The sequence below is a fragment of the Lampetra planeri genome, chromosome 29, assembly GCF_965212315.1.
Source record: "Lampetra planeri chromosome 29, kcLamPlan1.2.h2, whole genome shotgun sequence".
Taxonomy (NCBI): domain Eukaryota; kingdom Metazoa; phylum Chordata; class Hyperoartia; order Petromyzontiformes; family Petromyzontidae; genus Lampetra; species Lampetra planeri.
Genome location: NC_136135.1, coordinates 8,748,980 through 8,773,190, shown reverse-complemented (window position 1 = coordinate 8,773,190; position 24,211 = coordinate 8,748,980). Strand labels below are relative to the sequence as shown.

General features: G+C 49.7%; 1 protein-coding gene across 3 annotated transcripts in view; it reads right to left on the bottom strand.

The window, feature by feature from the left end:
* Positions 1-4,200: 4,200 nt before the first annotated feature.
* Positions 4,201-24,211, bottom strand: part of LOC144728654 (brother of CDO-like) — an 84,776-nt gene continuing 64,765 nt past the window's right edge. For 2 of the 3 annotated variants that reach the window (XM_078608230.1, XM_078608228.1), the window contains exons 4-17: positions 24,051-24,197; positions 23,582-23,725; positions 22,095-22,447; positions 21,300-21,468; positions 20,958-21,092; positions 18,460-18,669; positions 17,359-17,546; positions 16,468-16,573; positions 14,756-14,878; positions 14,290-14,523; positions 13,044-13,441; positions 12,060-12,139; positions 10,273-10,637; positions 4,201-9,313 (exon numbers count right to left, since the gene is read on the bottom strand). In XM_078608230.1, the coding sequence (XP_078464356.1) occupies positions 9,138-9,313; positions 10,273-10,637; positions 12,060-12,139; positions 13,044-13,441; positions 14,290-14,523; positions 14,756-14,878; positions 16,468-16,573; positions 17,359-17,546; positions 18,460-18,669; positions 20,958-21,092; positions 21,300-21,468; positions 22,095-22,447; positions 23,582-23,725; positions 24,051-24,197 (2,828 nt within the window). In that variant the 3' untranslated portion in view covers positions 4,201-9,137. The remainder of the gene's footprint in view (positions 9,314-10,272; positions 10,638-12,059; positions 12,140-13,043; positions 13,442-14,289; positions 14,524-14,755; positions 14,879-16,467; positions 16,574-17,358; positions 17,547-18,459; positions 18,670-20,957; positions 21,093-21,299; positions 21,469-22,094; positions 22,448-23,581; positions 23,726-24,050; positions 24,198-24,211) is intronic. The other variant, XM_078608231.1, reaches the window with a different exon arrangement.

Genomic DNA, 24,211 nt, shown 5'->3' with positions numbered 1-24,211 from the left:
TTTGTGAACAGGTCGCTTCTGAAAATGAGCTATACAGCTCAGTGAGTCTTACCTGGTAAATTAAATATTGGTTATAGTGAATAGTAGCATCATCTTGCTCGCATGCATGAGATTAACTGATCCATCCCTGCTCAGAGTGGATATGCTCTTGGGCACATTCCCTCTCTCGAGCTGGCATTCCATCACGAGCCACGACCATCGGCCACAATCCCTTCTAAGCGACGTGTCCTGCCGCCAAATCCCACTTTACATTTCCTTTACAGTCAACGTTATGCCTCTATTTAGGATATATATTGTTTCAATTGGACCACGTTTTCCTCTTTCTCTCTCTCAGTGTAATGCCAGGCATGCTTCTTTGTGTGCTTTTCCAATTTTTTTGTTGCATTTCCAGCGCGTTGCATTTATTTACCTATATTACAGCTGTGCATGACTATTCACACACGCACGCGCACACACACACGCGGGCATTTCACATCATAATTTACGATTTGCATTGGAGGGGGGAGGGGGGTTATGGACAACTTATTTTATTAGCACAATTAAAGGGAGGCAATAGCTTACAACAACAAACAGAATAGCCTATCAAATGGACAATTACCCCGACACACACGGGGAGTGCAAAGATCAAGGGCGGGGCTCTCGCCGTTAACTTCGACTTTGGCTGGAGGATGATGGAGGGAGGCGGTGGTGGTGGTACGGGTGGGGGTGTGGTGGGGGCGACACTCAAGGAAACGAGAAACTTTGCGGCTCACGCAACAGGCACGACGAGGTGACGACGACGATGCCAGAACAGAGCCACCGCGGGCAGGTCACCCTCAGGCGCGCAGCCTCACAGCAGTGAGCGGCACCCCCCCCCCAGCAGCACGGCCATCCACCATTGTGATGCTAATCGGAAGCCTTTTTTTTACCCCTCTTCCCCACTTCAGTGTTTTGAGCGAAATCCACTCTATTACTGCCCGCAGGCATCCTTACCCCCGCCGTTTGCTAAATAGACAATGCATATTTCCCACCCATTCCACCCCCCCTCTCTCTCTCTCTGGCTCTCTCTCCCTCTAGACGACCACTCCAGCTTCCCTTCACCACCACGAGCCCCTCTTCCCTCCCCCCCCCACGAAAAAAAACAATCCCCCCCCCATCATCCTATCCAACACCACCACCCCCACCGCTCATCCCACAGGTCTCCGTGGAAAGAGAGCTTTGGGGTAAATGTGCTGTTGGGTTTTGGAGTGGCGGGGAGAGGGGAGGCATCTGCTTCCATTGTTTGCGCTTCCCCTGCTCGGTCAAACGGAAAAGCCTGAAATCAAAGCACTCCGCGAATGATTCACTCTTTGATGAACTCTCAACAGGACATGAATTAGAATGGACAGAACCACGTTGCGAGCACAAAAGGTGGGGGTGGTGGATGGGTGGGGTGGTGTGTGTGTGTGGGGGGGGTTATGAAAGTTCCCTTTTGTTTACGTGAACCTTATAGATTATTCAAAAGCATCACTGTACGCGCCGCGCGCGGTGTGTAACGCGCGGCGCGCGATCCGGAGCCGATGGCGAAGAGAAAAGTGGAACGGAGCGCACGCGCCCAGGGGGCATTTGCTGGCCCACGTTTGAATTATTCAGGGCCACTTTACATTATAAATTACACACAAAGACAAAAGATCCCTTCCCCCCCCCCTCGCGTAGCCTTGTAACAGAGTTTTGGGGGCAAGTGCTGTTCGCGAGTAGCACCTACGAAGGCCGGCACGGCACACGAGAAGAGTGGCCATCATCACGCCCGGCCGCCTTTGTCTCCCCATTGGCGATGATTTTTACACACCACACCAGGCACTCGTTTGAGGCTGAGTCGACCTAGGGGAGGCCCGTGACCGGTTTAGATAATCTTCACTGGTGTTGGCCGTGAGCGGGAATCGAACTCGGGTCCCCACTACAAATCACGCGCACTTTGTAACAGGTAATAGGTGCAGCCGAGCTACAAGAACATGCTCATGCTACTGTTGAGAGCCCCGGCCTCCTGGGGAGTATTTGGTCTACTCTTCCACGCTAGCCAGACGTGTTGTGAAGAGGAGGGAGAGCCCACACTTTACCCCGCCACACACGGCTTCATCACAGTGGTGGAGATGGAGCCGCGAGCGTATCTTAATTGACTGCTTCGTGGCGTCATTTATTAAGGGCCGCCGTCTCGTATTCACATTACATTGCGGGTTCGAGAAATATTTTACCGAATTAAAAAATAAAATCCTATTTTGGTTTCCCGTCCCCTGAGCTCGGTGGCCAGATACGCCACGTATCGCATCATGGCAGCATCCCTTAAGTATATAAAACATTCACACATCTTATATATAAAGTGGAGCTCAATGTTTTACATAACATTTCGGAGTATACTGGACCGCAAAAAATCGGCAACACTCAACAATGAGGCACTTGACGATAACTGAACGAAAAATAATAATCCACCAGCTTGCAATCTTTTTTTTTTATTAATTTGCCATTTTAAGAGAATAAAAAATACACATCGAGCCAGATTCAAACTTTGATGAACTGGCCAGAGCACATGGTCCTGGCGAACTCTCACATTTCTTTAAAATGTAGAAAGCAAGTTTTGTCCAATAAATAGTATGAAAAGGAACATTTGCCAACACGCTAATCAGGCCCATGCCGCTGGAGGATTAAAACAAGGAAGCTACTTGCGACGGCTTGGAAGAGTTTCTCCCGCTACTCGTCGGCACGTCGATACGTTGCTTTAATTTGATTTGTTAGTGGACCCTTTGAGATTTACACTGGAGCGAAATAAGCCTAACATGGTCTTGTGTGACTTTGGCAACTTGCAATGACCTCGAGTGTGTCGATACACTGGCTGTAGAGGTATTTATTTTCGAAAATAAATATGATTGTTTTCCTGCCTGTCTCGCAACCACTTGGTGGCGTTGTCACGAGCGAGAATCCCTCTTGCTGGAGCTTAAAATATAATTTTTTATCGCCATTTTGTTAAAACGACACGCGCCAGAGATTACATATCCACGTCACACCGATAGGTCCGGAGTCTCTGTTGAGGATAGCCTTATAATTGTATGTGTGGACGAAGAAGATTGTAATACAGAGACATGTACTCCACATACACATCTTAATCTTGATTTGAAGCTTTCGTGACTGCAGGAATCCATACACTTTGGTTCTTTCGGTAAAGTCGTGTAGGTAGAAAATTTAATAAAAAAAAGAATATATCACGACGTTTCGATCGCAACACAAGCAGTCAAAACGTTGTGATTTTTTTTTTACCTACCAAAGAGCATACACATCCTAATCCAACAATATACCTTACAGGGTGTCCTAAAAGCCAGGACACAGGGTTGTAAAGTATTTTACACAGGCATTAAAACGTGTAATTGTTTAGTCTTTAAATTAACATTGATAAATATTATCATTCCAGTATGAACATTTATTTTTCTTCTTCCTAAGGGGGCCACCTCAAATCTGTCATTTACAAAACACGACCAAGAACTATGAAGGGATTGAGACAAAGCAGAATTGATGAATGTTTAATAGATTAGACCTGCAATCTGAAAGGAAGTCCGAAAGTAATAAAAAACATTATTTGTGCACACATTAATGTTAATGGTAGTCAGTTGGAATATTTGTTAAAATACATTAAACAGCCCTGTGTGGTTTGTTCAAATACGTAGAATAACCGTGTTGACTTTTGGGCCACCCTGTATATCTCTCCCTGCAGAATAAAAAAAAAGTCGCGTGGTGAGTTTGCGGAATTCGACAAAATCAGCCACCCAACACGATCGGGATGCGACCAAATTTTTGTTAACTCGTATTTAAATTTCGATTTAAAGCTTTCGTGACTGCAGGGATTCATCTTCTTGGTTCTTTCGGTAAAGTCACGTAGAAGGGAAGTAATAAAATAATAAAATTGTTTTATTATGTTTTATTTTTATTATTTTATTACTTCCCTTCTACGTGACTTTACCGAAAGAACCAAGAACTCGTATTTACTGCCGCATCAACAATAATTCACAAAGTAAAAACTAAACATTGAATGATCCGTCAGCAGAGCAACACATACACAAACGTGAACTCCTTTCAAGTAATCGTCATCATTGTCAGCCACGGCCAAATCCATTGCTGGATGACAACCTGACCCAAAAACCTTTCCAACCACACATGGGCCCACCTTTAGAAGTAAACCACTTAAACATGCCAACATACGCTTCATAGAATAAAACTTTTATTTTTGTTACTTTTTTTTTACATTTGAACTCCCGGTCACATTTCAAATCCCAAGTTTAACTTTACAAAACAATGTTGGGGGTTTCCTTTGTTTCTCAAACAGTTCACTTCACGAAAGCTTATGTAAACCTTAAAAAAAAACACATTTATAGCACGTAACATTACTCAACATGAATGTTTTTTTAAACAATGATCTCAATTATGATACACTTTAGTTGCTTAATTTAAGTCCGTCCTGCAAGACAGGAAAATAAAAAAATATATAAAACATACAAAACATAACCTTTATATATTAAAAAAACACATGCTTACTCTGCCTACTGCCGCTTTGACCATACATGGCTAATTTAAAAGAGGGTTGTGTTAGCAAGTATGTACAACAAGAAGCCACCAAAACAAAACGAGTTTGTTATTTTAGCTACTAAATCGAGAAATGTTCTTCATTTTACTAGTCTTTAAGGCTCTGGATATCAAATACACGCGAGTGTAATGCCTTCTTGCTGTTATACGTCAATAGCCTCGGGTAATATCGCTAGGTGTCAAAGTTCACGTTTTGTATAAATTGCGGCTACGTAATCTCTGAAGAGGTGGCAGTGAAGAACCCGATCATGATTACCACCTTCTAGAACAATATTGCTGCACAAGGTAGAAAGTAATGTTCACGGTTTGAAGTGAACAACGCAATGATACGACAACTCATATTTGCATTTTGTTAAAGAAGAATGTGTTTCTTTTGTTTGAAAACATGAAAACACAAGCTTACGTTATTTTGGCCAAAGCTGTAACAATAAGCAATGTTCTACGGTATGGACAAAAATAATCTTATTTTAGTATATTTTAACTTGCAAATTTTTAGCATCCCCTCCCGCCCCCCCCCCCCCAGTTAAAATAAATTAAAATGAAACAAAAATAATTCGTGTCAGCAACGTGTCATTCTTTTGCATTGCCAACACAACATAAGGAGCACTTCTATGCGTTACATAAGGCAGCACTGCGGTTAATTATATATTACAACGCCCAAGCATAAATGCACACAATGCTTTTACACTGATTTTAAGGCCATTGTTTAAAGTAATTCATATTTATTTCCAAAAAAAGACTTATCAACCGACCATCAAGGTAGAATAGCGCATCTGTTTCACGTCTCGGCAGAAAATGTGCAAGCACTGATCAGCGTGTTAGAAGAAGAACTTGAGAATTAAAGAAAATGGCAGTGACGATGAACACTTGTTTTGGAATACATTGTCTCCGTATCAGAATAGTGAACTAAAATGAAAAAAAGCTTACAAGTGCTACTACAGAGAACAAAAAAGTAGTTTAAATGATAAAAAAAATAACTGCATGCAGCTGGCATTAACACAATCTAAGCTTTGGCTGGGGTACGACAGCAGAGAATGTATGGCGAATGTGTTTTTTTTTTGCCCGAGGAGCATAACTACCCCTTGACATCATGTCTCGGCAGTGAGCAGACTCAATAACAGTTCCCAAGTCACGCGGCGTTCATCCATGAGGGTTACACACGCAACAGGGTTGTCACAACACAGGAGTATCACACTACACCACGATACCAGAGCAAATGACAATATTGTAGCTATTCTAATATGCCTTGATATTGCAGTTTCAAGCAGTCTCAACCAGCAGTGCCAAAGGGAGATTCCTTAAGTGAATATATTGTACTTGTATCGGCAACTCAGTTATGTTTTTTGTACATGCGCGCACACACAGACCACATTCTGGGAAAACGCTTAAATATGACGGTTCATATTGGTTGTGGATGTGATTTAAATAATTGTCCTATTTACATTTTTTAAGTGGCACACGTTAACACCTTGATGTGAAAATAACATAGACATGGATTATACGTAAATTATGTGAGTGCGCGTGTATGCGTGCGTGCGTGTGTGCGTGTTGTTTGTCTGGCAACTAAAACGCAGTCAGGTCGTCAGTGGCAAGTGCAGTTTGTGAGTCTGCTAGGCACCCCAAGTCTGTTGACGCCACCCCACCTCTGCCCGTCTGTCACGTGGCCTCACGTGCACCTGGCCTGGCACGAACGCCACAGTGTCGTCTGGCTGTTGTTGTTGCACATGCATTTGGGTCTGTGTTTTTTTTTTTATCGGGTTTGAAAGGATTCTCGAACATCACGATTTGAGGAAACGTCAGGATTCTGAAGGTTTAATGAAAAATAATTTTTGCGCGTGAAAAAAGATAGACTACGGTGGAAGGCAGCATCTCCAGTGGTCACATGAACTAATCACACACACACGGCATACGCAAATATATGTTAATAATTTATTACACGCGATGGCATGCATGTATCGTGACGAGGGTAATCGACGCACTGTCATAGCCTCGTGTTTATAGAGATATCTGCTGAATGTGTGCGCGTGTGCGTGAAGAACAATGCTTTCTGGAGAACATTTTGAAAGGAACATGGTTCCACCATGGCGAACAACATTTACACAATATGGACAATTTTAAACCATTAAAACAACGACTTGCATGATGACAATTTGTATAACTTGACATGACCGAAAAAATCACCATGAGAGCTTACCCATTTCAATGAATATTGCTTTTTTGTGAACTCATATCGTTACGGTGCAGCAGAATGGAAGACGTATCTCCTGTCGACATATTAAACAGCGACACAATAGCAACACTGTCCTAGTAATGCGAATTCAACCAGAAGCCCACATTTCAGGATTTCGAGTCAACAAGTTCTTAGTAGTGTCCGACAAGTGATTAATTTCACACCCATTAGCTCCACGGCTACACAACTGCTCAAATGAGAGTTGGGGCAACGCTCATTTACATTGGCCACCAGTAGACAGTGGTGGAAAATCGACATTCCTATGGCCGGGGGCCAGGCGGTTACTCTGGTTCATAAGAGGGAGACCGGAGAAGGCCAATAACCGAATGTGTTTTGTTGATTGAGTATCCACAATGCAATGCGCACAAACTCATGCCGATACACTTCCCCATCCTCTCGCGCTTGTGTTGAGCATTGCGCTGTGCATTCATCAACATTGTGTTGAATACTATAAACCTGTTTGTCTGGAAGGCACATCCTTAAAATGTAGAATTACCTTGTTTTAAGTTTTACCAGGCGAGGTTGCAACACAGACGCACAAGTGCGTGTGCACAAAGGCAAGGATCCCCCATATAGCCTTAACAGACTGTTGGGGCAAGTGCTGTTGGCGACTACCTATGAAGGCCAGAAAGGCATACGAGGGGGGGAATGGGTGGCCAGCACCACGCCCAGCCACCTTTGTCTCCCTAGTGGAAATGTTATTACGCACCGCACCAGGTACCGATTTGAGGTTGAGTCGACCTAGGGGAGGCCCAGGACCGGTTCAGATAATCGACACTGATGTTGGCCGTGAGCAGGAATCGAACTCGGGTGGCGGGGTTCGTAGCGCAGTGCGCTAACCGCGACACTAACGCTGTCTGTCTTTGCGTGTGCAGACACACGCCCAAACACAGCGGCATCCATTGACGAGACTGATGTAAAGCTCCTCCTCATCATCCGGCAATTGTAGAGTTAAAAGGATACTGGGCAGCTGCGTCACATTCCTTTAGGGACATTTCCATTGAGGAATGTTATACAACTGGGCATTGCCATTTTAAAGTGAAATTCTCCTTTAGATCACACCGATTCACATTACAAAGTAAGAAAAAAGATACCGTTCATGATATATTTTGCAAGTGAGTACAGACACCCGGCCTTTCTTTGGGGCCGGCGGTCTGGCACGCAGACAGGAGGAGGCAGCGCTAATCTACAACACCTCCACCGGAACGCAGATCGACTTTTCCCATCCTTTGGCTTATTGCATTAAACGTCTTAAGTGAAACCTTCCCTTACTTTTCACGGATGTGCGTGAGAAATCAACGGTGCCTATTCGCTCAGGTTGTGTCATGCAGCTGTCCCCTTTGTCTTTGACAATTTCCCACTTGGTTTGGACGCGGAGAAGAGAGAGAGACGCGATTTGAGATACGGTATTCCCTCGCTGTTCGCAAGGGATACGTTCCGGAGATTCTCAAGAACAGAGCATTTTGCGGAGAGTGATGTCGGCCTACGAATATCGTAGGCACAACGTCTGCAGCTGCTTCTAAAGCTTCGAGAAGTTCTCTCTATCTCTTTAGCTCATCACCATCTTTCTCTCTCTCTCGATGCAGCCGTGTAGAGTTCCAGATGCGATTCGCGGACAGCCAAAATTGCGGACAGCAAGTTCGTGAAGAACGAGGGAATACTGCACAATGAAATAACTGCACTGGGCTATGCTGCGGCTTCCTGCCGCTGTAGGTTGCAGTAATACAGGTTACGTATAGGCATACGGCAAGTATAGTCAGTGTGCACACAGTACATTGGGCAAACAGTTTTTAAAACTATATTTATACACGTTAACATCTTAGAGGATTCTGTTATAGTTACAGAACACTCGTAAGTGCTGAAATACCACTGTACATTTGTACACAGAGTTATAATAAACACAGCAACAATAATAATACATTCCCGTATTTATAGCTGTATATGCACGTATTGGTACCTAACCCCATAGATATACAAAAAATATAGGACACTGGCAGTGTTAGTGTTAACGTCTAGTAACAATTCACCTATTCAACACAATGTACAAGTTTACATGCTTATGTTCATTTAATGACGGAGATGGGGAGGAAGAACGGCACACATTAATCTGTGCAATACATTTCAATTTAAGGCCACTTTGACATAAATAAAACATTTGACTCCAACTACATTCAAAGACGACACAGTTGCATAAACTATAAAAAAATAAATATGCTTGCTTTTCTTTTTCATTATTTTACACTGCATAAACTTTGCCCGCCACCTCTCCTGTACTTTCCCTCCCGCCGTTTCCCTTTGCTCCATGAAATGCGTTCACCGCAAGTCAAGACACTTTCAGCAACTGCATTTCCAGGTAGAGTCCATTGCTCCCCGCAGCGGGGGGTGTGTGTTTGCAACTCCCGTTCTGCATTTTGGTTCTGTCCATTTGATAGTCCATTGCCGACGGTCGGATGTAGTCCGAGACTGGCCGCACCCTCACGTGCCTAATGCCACCCTGTTCTGTGGAAGAAACAGAGATACGGATCACGTAAGTAAATGATTGTGACAACGGTGCTCTGCGTGCTATTCTCAAGCATGTGCGTCACTCAGAGGTGGGATGTTCTTAAACCCCTTTCCCGTTCAGAGACGTCTGCAATTTTGCAGGGTGGTGGGTTCCCGTTCGCCGCCGAATCTCGGAACGCGCAAGCGGTTCGCGTTAATTTTACTTAGAGAGGCATAGCGCCGTTGTTTTTTTTTAAAGACATTGTCCTCACCGCAGAGAAGTGTAGCGACACGACCGCACTCTATAATAGCTGACGCCAAACTGTGCCACATGTATGTATGTTGAACTCCTCTCACACCGTACGTATCCAAACCGTGCTAATCGGAGGAGCGGAAGCCTCGCTATGTCTTCCGACCTGAAGACGTACCAATAAAGTTAGTTATTATAGTTTTTCTACTGATTCCGTTCCGATGACGTACAGGTACATCAGTGGTGATTTTCGGAATGGTACGTCATCGAAATGGGAAAGGTTTAAGGCCGGGATGGTATACAGAGGGGTAGGGTGTCGCCAGTAACATGGCCGGCCGCCTTGGTTTTATTGGTACTGATGTTCAGAAACTGCACTAGGTACTCACTTAAGGCCAAGTCAACATTAGGAAGGCACAGGACCAGTTCGCCGTGGCCACGAATTGAACTTGGGATGGCGCGTTGGTAGTGTGGCGGTCGCCACATTAACCCACTACGCTCCGGCTTCTCACCCCGCCATACATGCACACACTTACACGCAAACACAACGATTCCCCACGTGACCTTAACAGACTGCTGGGGCAAGTGATACGAGCGAGCACCTAACGGAGGCCGGCACGTCTCAATGATTGGGGGCCGATTATCCGATTCGCGAATTGGTTCGGATAATCACTGCCGACATGAGCCGTGGCCGGGAATCGAACTCGAGGCTGCCCCCTCGCACGCTCACCGGCAGCGTTCTCCGCGCCTCTCTTGCAGCGGGCGCCCGGTACCAGGGCGGCGCCGTTCGCGAGCAGCGCGCCCGGACACCGCCGCTGTGCCGCCACCGCCGGCTGCTCCCCATCGCTCTCGCTGGTGGTGTCGACCTCCGACCTGTCGGCGGAGCCCGGCTCTCCGGCGGCCGGCGGCAACTCGGGCGGAGGAGGCGAGGGGTCGCCGCCGCTGCCGGCCGCGTTGCCGCAGCCGTCGGTGCCGGCGTCTCCCCCGCCGCGGTCTCGCTCGTCGTCGAAGCCACCGCTGCCGCCGCGGGGCGAAGGGTCGCTCACATGCGGCTCGTGGGGGGTCGGAGACGAGCGGCCAGGCTTGGGGGAGCACCTGCACGTGCGCCAGCGACGAGGGCAGCGATAACAGTGATCAACACCGCGAAGGTGCCACGTGACGGATAATATCAGCAATGGCAGTAACCACGTGTGCATGTGGTGTGGCAGCCACGCGACCACCAATGCATATGGGTGCTCCCATTTCTGTACCGCTTGTGTGAGTGTGTGTGCTCGCAAACAGCACTTGCCCCAAAAGTCTGTTCAGGCTACACGGGGGATCTTTGTCTTTGTTTGTTTTATATGTAAGTAGAGTTACGGCAGAGCACTAGACATACAAATGGAAGTTCTAATTCTAATTATTTGGTCAAATAAAATCCATCATCGTAATTCTTTGGGGGCTGATAAAATGCACACCACTTTGCAGGAAGAGCAACAACGCTTGACCTATGGATGTAAAAATGTGGAATGTCCAACAATGGAGGCGAGTGTCACCAAAACGTTTGCTTGAGCAGGGAGATCAAATTTGGGATCTGTATTTAATACAAAGAAAATCATCGTGCAGCAGTGGGATTTTCATCCATGGCATTGTGCAAGTTTGACATCAGCTCAATGGCCACGATGGCAATAGGTGACCAAACAAAGCTAACTTGGCTTCACGCACGGTTCGTTTCAACCTTGCCAAGGAAACGGGGGCTGCGAATGAAACCCCAGAAGCTGCTCGAACTTTAAATTTGAAATGAAACAGCAACACCGAGGGAGGAGGCACTTGATGCAGCACTCCCAACAAGGCTCAGCGGCTAATAACACGGCCATTATACGGTAATTGTCACGCAACATTCCAGCAATAATGCTAGACTACAAGTAGCCAATTATTGAGCAATGCCTTACAAGTGCGCTCAATCTGGCTGCACAATTACCTAGTAATTGTACATTGCATTATACTCGTGTCTGGATACATAGCAGGTGATTACACGTGATTAACTCTTACGCTTACCAAATTGTTACCGGAATGCAATTGATTCGCATTGGAAAAAAACAATCCGACCCCAGGTATTTATTTTTAATTGCTTCTCTCAATTTCACTTGCGAGGCTTTTGCTTGCGAATATTTAAAGACTTGGTCACAATGGTCGACGAGTTTTGATTGTTTTGTGTTTTGATTGTTTGCATTTCTGGGAAGGTGCAATACTTTGAAGGGTGCATCTGTAGAGCATTGGGAAAAGCAACTCCGAGTTTCACCGATGGGACCCGCGGTAACAATCCCGACACTTAAGGAACTGCCATGCTGAAGGCGAACGTGGCATTCATCGTCAAACCACCGCTGGATGAAGGCCTCCACACGCCGCCGCCGCCCCCTTTCACCATCCTGCGTTGTAACAATCCCACCTAGCCGAGTTTCATCACTCCATTTACAAGCAAGCCGAAAATGCATCATGTCCCTTGTTCGTAGCTATGAATATCCGGGAGCACGCACTCACCTGTTATTGTTGCTGCAGTTCCGGCAGTCGTTGCACTCGGCAGACTCTGTCTGTGGCACCGCGTGGTACAAGCCTCTCCCCTGGAAAGGTCCAATGACAAAATTATTAAATTTGCTCAAATCGCAGGGGATCACGTGGCGAGTTCATGTAAAACGTGCAAGGCAGGAGGAAATGGAGCAGCCCCGCAAATTCTTGGCTCGCTCAACTTCTGTCGTCGGGAGGGACTCCAGCGAAGGAAGCTCTTTAGAGCCCCTTACAGACGGTAGGCATGTGGCCTACTCTTATACGCTGAACATACGTCTCGGAAGAGGTGGGGAGAGAGGCGGTGGGGGAGAGGAATTTATATAAACTGCCGTGCTGGGAGATTGAACTAAACTGGCGACCTTTGGGTCGCAAGTCTAGTCGCGGCAACTGTCGCAACAACGGCAGCTTGACAATAAGAGATGCATTGCGTAATTACCATAAACTGCGAGTATGTCATGAGTACGAGCATTTGCATCCTCTGTCAAAAGAAATTGGGTCAAACTTCTCAATGTGTGACTCTCCTGATTAAATTACATTATAAATAATAATAAAACTATAGTCTTCTCTGTCTTCTAAATGTATACATATTTGGGTGGTGTGGGTCAACTAATCCTTCCAATATCGATTAAATGAGGGAACAGCTGTTGGTCCTATGGAGAGGTTGTCTTCACAGTGAGAGTGTGGAGTTTGTATCGTTCGGTGCCACCAACGGAGACTCCGGCCTGTTCCCTCTTCTCGAACAAGACAGCTCCAACAATCTAAACTCGATTTTGTTTCCGAACATGATGCTGCTGAAGTGAACACCGTTTCCGAAACAAGTGAAAATGCGCTCAACATCGGGACTCGCTTTAATCAAGGCGACATCCGATTTAAATCGGCTGCCCGGCACGCAATGACGCTACTCTCTGCTGACCCGACATCACCAACCGTTAAGCGGCGCTGGCACCCAAAGCCACTCACGTTGAGCGCGTGGTGGCCACGCTGCTGGTACTCCAGTCCCAGGCAGCCAACGCAGCCCATGTGGTGTCCTGTGGAGGGCGGCCCGACGGCACCGCCGCCGCCACCACCGGCGCCCTCCCACAACCCGGCCACCGCACCGTTGCCACAGCAACAAGAGGACGAGACTGCAGCCGCCGCCGCTGCGGCCGCCCCGGGTCCCGGGCCGCTTGCCCCACGCTGACCGCTGGCGTCCGACCGCTCGTCGAGAGGCCCCACGGACGGCGGGGATGGGGAGCCGCCGTTCATCATGGCCGGCCCGACGATGCCGCCGTTGATGAGGCCGGTGCCGGGCAGGGAGACGGAGGTGTAGTCCAGGCTCGGGTAGAGATATTCGGCCTTGCAGTTGGGCAGCACGGGGCCTGCGTTTGGCAGCAGCGATGCGAACGCGGGAAAACGGACAAAATACCGACAGACGCGCTCAGGTGAGCTTGGTATTCACGGGATGATCGCTTTTAAAAAATTGGGCCCTAAAATACTGTTTGTTTAAATGAGCCAGACCTTGCCGATAACACTCGGTGAAATCACAACCGTTCAAAGGCGTCCCCTTGGTTAAGACAAATACATAGACACGTACAGTCAAGAGACTTGCAAAGCATTGCATGTCCCCCCCGCCAAACACTAGGCACCACCTTATTCAACCTCGTACCCTTTCCACTTTATCATCATTAAACACTCAGAAGTGCCCAACACGAACCAGAGCCGGAGCCAGACATGGAGGTGACACGCCCCACCAAACACACGAGGCACCGGCTGCCAGTGTGCTTCCTTTCGTTGCCAGCAATTTGGCCAAAACATTCAGCCTCAACATGGCACCAACACAAAAGCGTTTATCGTGGATTCGTGTCGTACTATACTTTCATGACTACGGGAATTCATATTATTTGGTTGTTTTGGTAAAGTCACGTATATAGAAAATTATAAAAATAGATTTAGATTTTAATAAAAATATATTTAGATGTTACTATCTATGTGACTTTACCGAAACAACCAAAGAATATACTCCGACTACTAATTTTACTTCACCAGGTAAGGCCCACTGAGCTATGCAGCTCTTTGTCAGAAGCGACTTTGCCACACATGATAGCTCAACGAAGTGGCTCATCGTCACGTGTAAATGCACAGCAGCAACAGCAGCAGCCAATTACTCCCCCAACGTCCCGGCGCTGACTTTCACCAACATGAACCCCGAGCTCGAGCGCGTCGTCACCTGGCGAGCCGTAGCCGCGGCAGTGTTGGCGCGCGCGCCACACCCACAGCCCGACGAAGAGGACCAGGACGAGCAGCAGCAGGCCGAGGCCCATGCCGAGCAGCAGGTAGAGGAGGTCGCGGCTGGGGGCCGCGTGCGGCGACATGCTCTCGCTGTCCACGGCCGGGGGTGGCGCCGGCCGGTCGGCGCCGTCGCGGCCGGTGGGGTCGGTGAAGTCGAGGAGGCTGCCAGCAGCTGCACGAGCAGCACGTTCGGGGGGGGAGGCATGGTTAAGATCGGGGTCAAGCTCGAGATCGGGTTCAAGAGGATTATTGCGGACGACGCCGTCATGCCGGTGACTCAAATCTGAATGTGTAACGGGCCATCCGCTGATGCCATCGAAACTCGTGGTGCCCGGCGATTTGATTTCGAGGCGGTTGTCAGCGCAAGGTACGTTAGGACGGACACAGCACTCGCGCTCGCCCACCTCTCGTCTCGCAGATCATGACGTTGCTGAACTCGCTCTCTCCAGCCGTACTAAACCACTGGATCTTGATGTCGTACGACGTCTCCGGCTGAAGTCCGCTCAGCACGTGCCAGTCTCTGCTCCCTGGGGTGGAACGGCGAACGGCAGCTGTTATGGCCGAGCCGCATCGTGGATTAATTCGACCAACGCGTGACGGCGTGACTCACGCGGCACGCCACGTGTTTATCAGCTGCAGGATGCAATCAGCTACGGCGTGACATATCTTCATGCTCCTGTAACGTGATTGTACTATAAACATCTCGATGGCGAGATGTTAGCTACCTCGCCTGGTATAGAGGAGGTCGTGGGTTCGATCCTGACCCTGACGCCTACATATTTGGAGTTTGCATGTTCTCCCCATGGTTGCGTGGATCATTCTCCAGGTCCTCGGGTTTCTCCCCTCGACATTTAGAAACATGCATTTAGAGTATTTGGCTGTTGTAAATGTCCACATGATAAACCACTTCGTTGAGCCATGATTTGAGGCCAGGTCGCTGGCCACTTCGTTGAGCTATGTAGCTCAATGGGCCCTACCTGATAAAATGTTAAGTTTAGTTTAGTTTTTGTTTCGTCCCCTTGAATGAAAGTTACAGGAGACTTGTTCTCTTGAACAGTGAATTATGTTCGTGCAGTATTCTCTACGTCTTCCGTAGACGTGTTTTGTTTGCTCTGATTTGCATGTGCTTCGTTGCTGTACTTTATATTGCAAATGAGTCTATGCTTGGTCTCTTGAGCTCTAACCTGGTTACACAAATGAATATGAATTCTAGTGCAAGCTAGACAAAGACAAAAAGACAAGGATCCCCAATATGGCCTTAACAGACTGTACGGGCAAGTGCTGTTAGCGAGCACCTACGAAGGACGTAACGGCACACGAGGGGGTGGGTGGCCAACACCACGCCCAACCGCCTTTTTCTCCCCAGTGGCGATGTTTACACACTGCACCAGGTACTCATTTGAGGCCGAGTTGACCTAGGGGAGGCCCAGGATCGGTTCAGATAATCGTCACTGGTGTTGGCCGTGAGCGGGAATTGAACCCGGATCGCCGGGTTCATCGTGCAGCCCGCTAACCGCTACACCACCGCTCCCCACAGTGCAAGCTAGGACAACATACACAGACAGAAATCTGAAAGATATTACATTCATTTCTCAAATGACTGTGGTAAGTACCCACAATGCACACGTCATACAACTCAGACCGTTATACTAATGCATGTGCTCTCTTTACAACGCTTTCTGTAAATTATGAGAAAACCCATGCCAACAAAATGGGACGGCCACATTTCACATTCGAGTTGGCGATCTAAACAACGATACGGCCCCACCACGTTAAGCTCTCTTGAGCTGGCAGCCTTGACAAGGCTGACAGCACTGTCCATGTAACGCGGCGGTCACATCACACGCGTGTACGGCAAGACGGGGAAGCCGCACCTTCCGACTGCCTACGAGCGGCGCGCATTTGTGCGCTGTTTTCAAACTGTGAATTTGCGTCGGACCTGAGGCCACTAAACCGAGGAAGGCTGCGTCTGTAGCTGGAATGGTGTTCACCTGCACACAACTTGCTCAGCGCGAGGGCCGCTCGCACGTGACATCTCTCAAACTCTAAACATCCCGCAGAGCTCTAAGCCGATGTGACGGCGGTGGCTCGTGCCGGGTGCCGCCGAGGCGCTCACCGTGCAGGATCTCCTTGTGGTAGTCCTCGTCGTTGTCGCTGTCGGTGGGGCGGTAGTAGACGGTCACCTTCTGCACGGGCTGCGCCGGAGCTGCGGCAGACGCAAACTGCGCACGACGAGCGCGCGGGGTGGGGGCGGAGGGGGGGGTCACGACCATCAGCGTGATCATCCTCGTCGTCGTCGTCGGCGGCATCGTGACCGTCATCACCATCGCCATAATCACCACCATTACTACCACATTTTCAATCATCCACGCACCACTCTCATCATCATGAATCGCACCTCCGATTATCACGGTTGGCTACGTACGGTGCGAAAGAAGTTCAACATACACACACACAACATTCTACTTGAGAATTATTGCTCCGTCTCCCGGCACGGCAGTTAGAAACAAATCGAGCAAGTTTCTGAAATTCCCCAACCTGCTTCTGTCCTCCCAGCAGTTTAAATCGGGTACTCCACAGTTAGACGACCAGCAAGTAACAAGTGGTGGGGGTAAAGTGTGCGTACTCCAACACTCTTCCGAGACATCTGGTCGGCGTGAAAGAGACCAAATATAGCGGAGGCGAGAGCAAGTGACTGCGCGGCCGCACCTTTAACTTTACTCCACCCTGCTCAAATGAGCATGTGGCATTTCTGGTGAACCAGCACATCTTGGTTGGATTTACACATTCCTATGGTGGGTGCCAGTTATTGCACATGACAACTGGCATCCCACAAATGAGGCACTCATTTCACCGTCTTTCCCAGACAGGGATGTGAACCTGCTGCAAACCACTAACACGAGACGGTTGTTGCGACTAAGTGCTACTGCACTCTCGGGCATCATCGTTATCATCGTAATCATCGTCATCATCGTCATCATTGTCGATCGTTGAAATTGTTACGTACGGTCCAGGTGATGCGAATGGCCGTGTCGCTCACGGCTTCCGTGGCGGAGATGTGGGGGGCGGCGAGCATTCGCTGGGAGGCGGACGCCCCCCCGGGGGAGCCCGAGAGGTAGAACGGCGTGGAGGGGACGCTCCAGGGGCTCTCGCCATGCGCGTTCAGCGCCGCCACGCGGAAGCGGTACGCCCAGCCTGGGAGCGTCAAGGAAGCGAGCAACGGATCGGCGACGGTCAGAAGCTGCGCGACGATTTATGTCGAAGTTTTTTGTTTTGCTCGTTGTCTAAAGATTGCGGACCCTGAAATGTGTCGAATCGCGCCAACGCTGGCGGAAGGGCCTTCGCCGGAGCGAACTACAACGGAGAGTTTTTGGGGCCTACTCAGCCACTTCGACTAGACTCGTATTGAAAGGAGATGGCCGTAAGCCACACTACTTTACCCCGCCACACGCGACCCGCCGATCGACTGTGGTGTAGCCATTTATACTGCAGGGCGGGCAGAGGTGAGGGGTGGGGGGAGGGTGGGGGGCATTAAGAAATGTGCGGATGAACTGGTCACCTCTGGATTGCAGGCCCAGTGTGCCAACCATTACAACGTGGCAGCGCCATCATCCCCACATGCATGAATAGCTCGTAAACAATCAGCTGTCTGACAATTGGTGGCAGATCAGGACGGAAGGACGGTGGGAGGAGGGGGGGAATGGAGGCAATTGCCACCCCCTTGACAGCCAAACAATTGGTATTTTATCAATATTCATAAATCAGAGCGAACTCCGGTCATCGAACAAGGACGGTCACCGCATCGCGCGCTTTTAGGTGCACTTCCGCGGCCATCTGGAACGCTCTTCATTCCGATATTAGGAAGCCACTGGAGCTATGCACTTCTAAATCTAGATTGAAAACGTATTTCTTTAGAACTGCTTTTTGTGTTTAGTTTGCCGTCCTTCCCCCACACCTCCGATTAGCGCGGTTGTCTGCACACGGTGCGAAAGTAGCTCAACATGAACACATACAATATTTGGATAAAATACATATATTTATGTTTTAACATAGCCGCCCCCACCGCGCCCCACGATCTGCGTCCGATGACGACGGTCGACTGCCTTACCGGCGGCGAGGCCGTCGATCTGCACGGCGAGCTTGGCGGGCGGGATGCCGGACGCGGCCTCCTTCCATTCGCCGGCGCCGCGGCCCACGCGCCGGCACTCGACGCGGAACGCGCTGACGGGGGAGCCGCCCGTGCCGCGCGGCATCCATGACACGAAGACCGCACCGCTGGCGCCGGAGCGCACGCTCACCGCCCACGGGGCCTCGGGGACTGCGGGGACAGGGGGGAGGATGAGGAGTAGGTAAAAGCATGAGGATGTGGAGGATGAGGATGATGAGGAGGATCAGAAGGTTAAGGAAGATGAGGATGATGATGAACATGAGAAGGAGAAGGATGAGGATGAGTAGGAGGGTGAAGATGTTGATGATTAAGAGGAGGAATGTATGAGGGGCAGTAGATGGAGGAAGGAGATGGGCAGACAGGGAGGAATATGAAGGGGGGAAAAGTTGGAGTAGGAAAATCAAGAAATGCAAGAGATGGCGTTACGAGTAAAGGTGGCGCAGAGGAGAGGAGGACAAGGAGAAAGAGTAGTTTGGTTGTTTTCAATAAATCCTCTAACGTAGATAAGCAATCACTGCTCATGTTTTCTCTGTCTGGCCGTTTAAAGCTGTGACACGGATCTCAGATTTTTGCGGGGCTCAGAGGAGGCGGGGGGGTGGGGAGGGCGGACTCGTAAAGCCCCGCGTAGCGAGCGAGCGGCGGGACCACGGAACAGCTGCTTGCTTTGTTTTCCATGCGAAACAAATACAATAAACCAGCGGAGACTCCCACTAACCCTCACCTACTCCCTACACCCGAGTTCCCTTTAACGATAAACTCCGTAAATGACAATGCCAGTTGAAGGGCATTGAAGAGGCTCGGCATTTTGTGAGTGAGAAAAGTTCTTTTTTTAGGTTTTAGCAACAACAAAAAACAACCTCGCGGCTATGAAGCAACGCTCGTGAAGCCAGCCACATTCCCTCCACCGCCCGGGTGTTGATTGCCGTTGATTTAAAGCGAGCTGCAGTCACCTACTCAGCATCGATTTAGCTCAAGGCAAGTTTGGGGCGTGCCGCGGGCCGTCCACGCTGGCACGCATCCCGTGGAGAGACCTCGCACGTGGAAGCGAGGCCTCAGCCTTCCCGTGTCCTTGGTCGCTGTGAGCAGGGGCTTAAGCGAGACTCAGGATACAGCTGCATGTTGTTTGTCAAATGGATATGGTTGCTGGATTAATGCCTCTCTCTTGTACATACACACTGCCACCGCCTGACCCCCCCCTCCCCCCCCATGTCTGCTTTTGCACAACATTTGTTCGGTATGGCTACTCGAGCCAAATCCATTGATCCCTCTGGAGTGGATATAAAAATGTGTACCATCGTGTGGTCAAGACAACACGGAGAGCGACTTCCGGAGAGAGACTGCGTCGCGCAGCGCCAATGTGGAATTTTTGCATCAGTTTTGGGGCCGCAAACAGAGAGCCGAGTACCGCGACATGTTTGTACGGGCATTGGGACAAAGATTTTAAGTTAAAAATTTTAATGTTCAGAAAGTCACTGGATTTTTATTATGTATGAGAAACAAAAATATCACTTACGTTAGAGTAAAGCTTAGTCAGTCATTTAGCATTTTTACAGTAGCCGCTACTGGTTTTGTGCTCTGTAATTCCCGTGTTCTTTCGTAGCAGATTGATTAAAACTGTCTGTACATGCATAATTTTCCTTTTGTCTTCTTTGGAAGGAGAAGATGGTTTTTCATTTTACCAATCCCATCACTTTTTCCCAATAACTTTGGCCCTCATGAACAGCATTTATTCAGTAACAATTCAACCAGAAACCCAGAGGCTGAAAACAAATCAAAACAGCGATTCTCAACCAGTATCTCAATGACGGCCCACCTCAGAGTCAAGACCAGCGATCCCATCCCAGCCCAGCCTCCAAAACACAACCAAGCTTACGGAGGGCCACAACAGAGCGAGATCGCACGTCCACGCCTCTGGTTGACGTAGTGTTTAACGTTTACATATTGGTCCCTTTTGTTTTTGCTGCAACATTTCTCCCCCCTGCATCCCCCACGGTAAAAGCTCGATGGCTTGAGAAGCGACGACCTTAAAGGTGAGTAGTGTGTAGAGATTACTTTGTTTGGAAGATTTTGTTACGTGCATTTCCCCCCCACCGTTTTGTTTTTCCCTTTACTTTTGTTCTTCTTCCCTCGCCGTAACTTCCCCATATAAAAAGCGACACGTTCCCGCTCACAGTCCCTACATGAGTGGGGCAGTGAGCCCAATCTTCTCCCCTATCCCAGTACCCAGGAGCACCGAGTTCAAACTCTGGCCTGTGGAATTTCTGTAACCCCCGCCACCCCCACTCCCTCCCTTATTACGGTTCGTGCCTATTATAGGGCTCTTGTCAAATAAAAAAAAATGCTAAAAGTTGAGTGGAAAACTAGATGCGTTTCTTTGACACGAGCGTGACAAGCGAGGGCGTAGGCCGAGAAGGGGGCGAGTGCCGCGACGAGCGTACCGGTGTGCGCGTCCGGCTCCGCGGGGCTGTAGTTGAGACTGTAGCTGTTGACGCCGCTGTCATCGTTCGAAGGGCGGCGCCACGGGTTCACGGGACGCAGGCCGCTGCCGGGCTTGCGGGAACTGTTGTTCTTCTCTGCAAGGTGTGACGTTGCGGTGGTAGTGGGTGGGGGGAGAAGGACAACGACACAAATCAGCGATTGGGGTGAAACAAATCCGATTTCGGGCAACTCGGCACACGATCAGAAGTGACTGCGGACCGGCAACGCCGGCTAAAATCTTGCCTGCCCGCGTGATAAGGGCCCCGCCCTTCCGCACCGGTGCTCTGGTGCTGGCCGAATACCTTTGGCGGTGCGGAAGGTGAGCATGGCGGGCTGCCCATTGCCGGCTCGGCTCCGGGCCACCATCTCGAGCTCATAGAGGCTGTCGGCCTCGAGCTCGGTGAGCGACAGGGAGCGCTGGTCGGCCGGTACGCGCATGCTCTGCCACACCACAGGATCCTCCACCGTCACCTGCGGGGGAGGCGGCAGACACGGCAAGGTCAAGATGTGGCTAACATCAAAAGGCTCCTGGTCACGGATAGACTTGGCCTTTGTGTGATGACAAAGCAAGTACCACTCTGTGAAATGTTGAGAGTGATTGCCCGCTGGCGAAACTTGCTCCCACTTCCACAAATGTGGTATTATTTTCTTTATCCATGAGCCTCAGCAGAGGGTCCTGTTTTAGGTTGTTTGCCCAACTAACACCATCATCCCTTGGGGATCGATACGGGGAGTACAAATTTGTGGGAAGACCAGTTGCCCTCTGGAGAGACTGGTTCCACCATCACAAAATGTGGAATTCCTACCACCGGCTCAGGGCTGCCAGTGGGGATAAGCACTGGCCAACTCTCGTTTGAACAGTGAGACACTTTAACTTACACTGGATTATGACTGGATAAACAACCATGATAATAATAACAACAACAATAATATAGTTACTCACTTCTTTCCACTGTTTTTCAAAGCAAAGTTGAGGGTGCAAATTCAGCAGGTCTGTGTATGTATGTGGGAGACCAGATTTGTATAATTTCATTGATACCGGACACAAGTTTGGGGTAGGCTTGTATCACTCTCTGGAGAATACGGCAGGACCGTACCTTGCGGTACTTGACGAGGTAGGCCATGATGGGGGCTCCTCCGTCTCTGCCGGGCCTCCACCTCAGCTCGTACGAATCCGGGCTGGAGCTGCGGGGCGCGCTAAGCATTATGGGAGCCTCGGGAGGGAGGAGGGCCGAGTTGGTCGCCACGGCGGCGGCGGCGGGGGCGGCGGGCACGGTGGTCGGCACACCGCTGGACCCGGGCGTTCCCGACGGCGGCTCCTCCTCCACCTCCGTCGGCTCGTCTTGCAGGGGGAGCTCCGGGAGGCTCAGGCGCTCCGTCACAGTCTCCTCGGCCGCCTCCTCCTCCTCCTCCTCCTTGGGCTGCGCGTGCTCAGCGCCGCCGCCTCTCTCTGCGGCAGGAGGAGGACGGCACCGCGAGACGTTCAGCCTCTCTGGGACGTGAGACTGGTGGCTTTGCTTTTAAAAAGAATAAATATATGTAACTGCTAGCAGCGCAACAAATACAAGAAGGCAAAGAACTAAGACACCGTGTGTGAAAGACCGCCATAAGACTAAACAAAAATAATTAAATTATTTTTCATTTTTCCAAGAAAGGCCCACTGAGCTATATAGTTATTTTTCAGAAGCGACCTGTCCACAAATCATAGTTCAACGAATTGCCTTATCTCGTACAAATATATAACAGTAGCCAAATACTCTTAACGCATGCTTTTAAATGTGGAGGGAAACACACGAGGACCTGCAGAAAAATCTATGCAACCACGGGGAAAACATGCAAACAGCAAATAAACAGGCATCAAGGTCGGGATTGAACCCACTACCTCCTGTATACCAGGCGAGGTAGTTAACATCTCGCCACCGTGGCACCCATTTCGCCACCATTTGAGACGTTTAAAATAAACATAAAAAATAGAGAATTTAAGAAATAGCAGAGAAATGTGGGAAAGGAAAGAGAGAGGGAAGAATAGGAAGCAGAGATTGACTCCCATTCACTGTGATTCACTTTGATTGCAGAGTATTAACACGCAATGCACCACTGCATGGGTAACCAGTCTGGCTGGTGTTGTTCATGAGTTGAGGTCTTAAACTCTGCTGGGAGATTCAACCACATAGATCACAATTGCAGTGCATTGTTGTGGGAACTCGGTAGTGGTAATCCTGTAGATTAAAACACGTAACAAAATTTATGGCAATGAAACACATCCTGACATTCGTTTGTCCTCAGAAGTAATTCATTAATTAGCGATAACAACGTCGCTTTCTGAGAAGACCAAGATGATGTCAGGCACAATTGCGTCACGGTGAAGCGAGGCGCGCGCATGACACGTGACCTCCTCCAATCCACGGTGGGTTTTTTTTATTGCCAAACTTTGGCCGACCCTTCATAAAACACAAATTACAGGGCAGGTCCCCCAACAGAAACACAACCTTATACCGAAACTTAAGCGCTGCTCGACAAGGGGGGGGGGGGGGAGGGGGGGGGGCACGGACGGTGCCGTGTGACGCAGCGCCGGAGATCTCACCAACGAGCCGGAGCCTCGTGCCTCCGCGCTGCACCCTCTGCTCCTGCGTCACGAGGTTGTACGCGGCGCAGCGGTACACGCCGACGTCCTCGCGGGACACGTTCGAGATGCGCAGCGTTCCAGACGGCAGCAGCTCCACGCGCCCTGCGGCGTTGCCAAGCGTGGGTTGTTAGCGTCGCACGATCGCGACGCCTTTGCCGACAATACGCGCGTGCTGCACAGTTGACCGATAATGTCCACGCGGTGCGACTGGTATGTACAACAGAGAGCTCAAGTCACGAGTCGCTTAAATGTCGTTCCGCTTAAAGTCAAACTTTTCGGGAGCGCGACGACGCCTCCCCGTATTCGTGACGTGTCTTTATTCTCCAACGCTCGCGCACACATCGACTTCGGCACCGCGAGAGCTGCGCGGGGGGGGGGAAAAATTGGCCCGGGCGAACGCGGCGCGAGCGAGGCGGGGGCGCCATACCCGCGGTTGTGCCCAGCCACTTCTGCTTGAACTTGTATCGCGCTTGCGCCGGCGGTCGGCTCTCCGGGAGGGAGCAGTGCACCTCCGCCGACTCCCCGAGCGCCACCTCGAGCACGCGGCGGGCGTACCAGCGGAACTCGCCCAGACCTGAACGACACCGC